The sequence below is a fragment of the Pseudochaenichthys georgianus genome, unplaced genomic scaffold, assembly GCF_902827115.2.
Source record: "Pseudochaenichthys georgianus unplaced genomic scaffold, fPseGeo1.2 scaffold_2109_arrow_ctg1, whole genome shotgun sequence".
NCBI classification, from domain to species: domain Eukaryota; kingdom Metazoa; phylum Chordata; class Actinopteri; order Perciformes; family Channichthyidae; genus Pseudochaenichthys; species Pseudochaenichthys georgianus.
Genome location: NW_027262787.1, coordinates 9,638 through 12,943, shown reverse-complemented (window position 1 = coordinate 12,943; position 3,306 = coordinate 9,638). Strand labels below are relative to the sequence as shown.

Below are 3,306 nucleotides of genomic sequence, written 5' to 3'. Positions count from 1 at the left end.
TCCTAAGTGCCGTGGTAACTGGGGGAATATTTATAGTGTTAAATCTTCAATAAATATGGCATCATCTTAAATAACGTTACTATTTTACATTATAAATATTCACCAAAATTATTCCAAAGCATATTCTTCCAAACTCCTTGCTGTAGTCTGACACACAGGAGACTGTTGGTGTGTGTGGTGAGTTTAATAAGCGGTGTAATAGCGATTGAATGTTATTGTATTCTCTTTTTGGGAGCTGCACTTTGCAGACGGTCCCTGAGCACTCGGTTCTTCTGCGGCTGCGGAGAGAGACCAATGTAATGTGTCCAGCTCGGAGGACGGCGCGTATTGGCTTTTTTTTTATCAAAATGTGATTGGAGTTCGTTGTCAACCTCACCTCGGCACTCAGGAGACGTAATAACTAACTCGTGGCCACGCATTAATATGTTTCTCACCAATGTCACCAGGGGGGCTCCAATACTTTGGATACAACTAATAAAATGACCCTAGAGTCTGAGTCTGATGTATTTCATCAGATATGTGGAGTGTCTGTGCATGCACATGGTCTGCAAAGGATAACATCCCGAAAGGTCCCTTTCATGTTTAGAATAGAGGGAAACCAAAACAGATGCGAAATCAAAAGTATTCATTTTGTCTGTTGAATGAGAAAATGGAGAAAGAGCTTGTTTTTGTAAATCTCAAAATGTCAGACACACATTGACTGAGTTCAGCTTCTTCTTCTTTCTCTTACTTCATAGAAATTGGGACCAAAATACTAAATAAAATAAAAAGCGAGATTTCTTGAATTTTTGAAAAAAAGCCTTAATATATCTTTTCATGTATTTGTTTAGATATGGATTTGTGTAGCCCTGAACTCTGATTGGTTGATTTGAAACATGAACACTTACGTGGGAAAGAGCCAATCAGAGTGCAGCTGTAAAATGAGATGTGTTTACCTTTACAGTCCGCATGTCCCACAGAATGTAAACCTGTCAAATCCTAATGGAAACAGAGCAGGACGCTTTCAGAGCCAACAGAAACATCCCTCTCCAATAAAAGCAGTATCTTTCCAGAGCCCTGTAGACACACCGTACATCTGACGGAGCGGACCCTGAACGCACCACAGCCCGATGCCCCAAAACACTGGAATCATGTCAACACAAATCAAACATTTTATTCTCCAAACATGTTTAGAAGGTTGGCAATTCTTTTTAAAGACATTCACGAACTGAAGCTCAAACACTTTACAGCAACACAGAATACTTTCCCACAGAGAGACGTTTGGACCCGGTTCCGCTGCACGGAGAGAACCGTAAAGAACAAGCAGCTTGGATGCAACACTCAGCCTCCACGTATAGAGAAGAAACACAATGAGCTTCCCAACAACAACAACAACAACAACAACAACAACAACAACAACAACAACAACAACATCAGCATCACGGTGGAGGAGCAGGAGCACAGCGGGAGGCTTTTACGCGCGCGTGTCCTGTGCGTAATTACAGTGTTATTTCTCCGTCATGTCTGAGAGCTTTAAACTGTGATGCAAGTATATACAATCCCTTTGAAGCGAAGTGAAAACAGCTGTTGATCCCTCGTGGGTTTTATCATGAATGTTTCCTTAAAGACTTCAGAGGATACACTCCGAGGACATCTGGTCACTCGAGGGAGTCATCTTAAACTTCGGTCAGAATATCCTCCTCTCGGTTGAAGTGTTATTTCTCCGTGGGGTCCGTGAGCACCGACAGTCTGCAGTTCTCCGTCTCCACGCGGTTCAGCGGGATCACGACCTGCGCGTCGTCCGGCCCCGCGCGCACCGTGCCGCTGAACGGCCGCAGGTGGCACGTGTTACTCCCGGTGGGAGAGGAGATCCTCCAGAACAGATCCTTCATCTTCTTGCGGAACTCGCGGCGCATGAGGCAGTACAGTACCGGGTTCAGGCAGCTGTTGGTGTGCGCGAGGCACACGGTCACCGGGTGCACGTAGGTGTGCACCATGTAGTAAGTCCGGTCCCAGTTCACCACGTTGAACTTCACCAGCACGCCCCAGAAGGTGATGGCGTGGTTGGGCATCCAGCAGAGGAAGAAGGACAGCACCACGATGGTGACCGAGCGCGTGACCCTGGAGCGGCGCTTCACCTGGTTGTTGTTCATGCTGCGCAGGCGCACAAAGCGCAGCAGCATCAGGTAGCACGCGCTGACGATCAGCATTGGGAACACGAAGGCCAAGAGGATCTTCTGCAGGTGGTAGAGCGCGAGCCACGACTGACCGTCCGGGAAGCCCAGCAGACAGAGCCGCTCTCCCGCTACGCTCTTCACCGTGGAGAACACGGCGGTGGGCAGCGACGCAGCCGTGGCGCACACCCACAGCCCCAAGATCACCACGCGCACCGGGCACACACACCTCCGGGTCCGGTCCTTCAGCGCGGACGCCACGGCCCAGTAGCGCGTGACGCTCATGGCGGTGAGGAAGAAAACGCTCGCGTACATGTTCATGACGGTCACGGACAGGATGATCTTGCACATGGCGTTCCCAAAGGGCCAGCTGAAGTCACGCGCCGTGTCCACCGCCCAGAAGGGCAGCGTGAGCACGAACTGGAAGTCCGTCACGGCCAGGTTGAGGATGAACAGGTTGATGCTCGAGCGCTTCTTCCTGCCGCGGCGCGCCTTCATCAGGAAGACCACGAGGAGGTTCCCCAGGAGCCCCGCGGCGCACACGCCCGAGTACACGATGGAGATGATGATGCGCAGCGCGGAGGATCCGTCCGCGGGCACGTCGATGTCATCCAGGCTGCCGAAGGAGGAGCGGTTCCACGCGGAGCTGTTGTGGGTCTCCGCCATCCTCTCCTCGCGCTCATGTTACCGGAGCCGCTCTGAAGTGTCACCAGCGCGAGGCTCCCCGGATCACTGAGAGCCCCGCGCGCGCGCAGCTCACTTTATGATGTGCTGCTGCTGCTGCTGCGGGTGCCCGAGGAGGCGCGTAACCGACAGGGGGGACTTGCGTGTCATGGAAGAGGCACACACACACACACACACACACACACACACACACACACACACACACACACACACACACACACACACACACACACACACACACACACACACACACACACACACACACACACACACACACACACACACACACACACACACACACACACACACACACACACACACACACACACTGCAGCTAAAGTTAACTTTCATCAGACATTTGGAGGAAAGTTGGACGTTTTCCAGATAACTAAAACCATCCAATTGAATCTCTTTCAATTATCAATAAGACTTTGTTTTATGATCAGAACTTGTAAATATATAATTCTTT

General features: G+C 50.4%; 1 protein-coding gene across 1 annotated transcript; it reads right to left on the bottom strand.

The window, feature by feature from the left end:
* Positions 1–1,135: 1,135 nt before the first annotated feature.
* On the bottom strand, positions 1,136–2,963 carry LOC117441886 (relaxin-3 receptor 1-like). The gene has a single exon (XM_034077903.1). It carries the CDS (start codon positions 2,817–2,819, stop codon positions 1,695–1,697), a length of 1,125 nt encoding a protein of 374 aa, XP_033933794.1. The 5' UTR covers positions 2,820–2,963; the 3' UTR covers positions 1,136–1,694.
* Positions 2,964–3,306: the final 343 nt, after the last annotated feature.

Bases quoted from the DNA above. Each gene is read 5' to 3' on its own strand.
- LOC117441886 (XM_034077903.1), bottom strand. From the start codon at position 2,819: ATGGCGGAGACCCACAACAGCTCCGCGTGGAACCGCTCCTCCTTCGGC.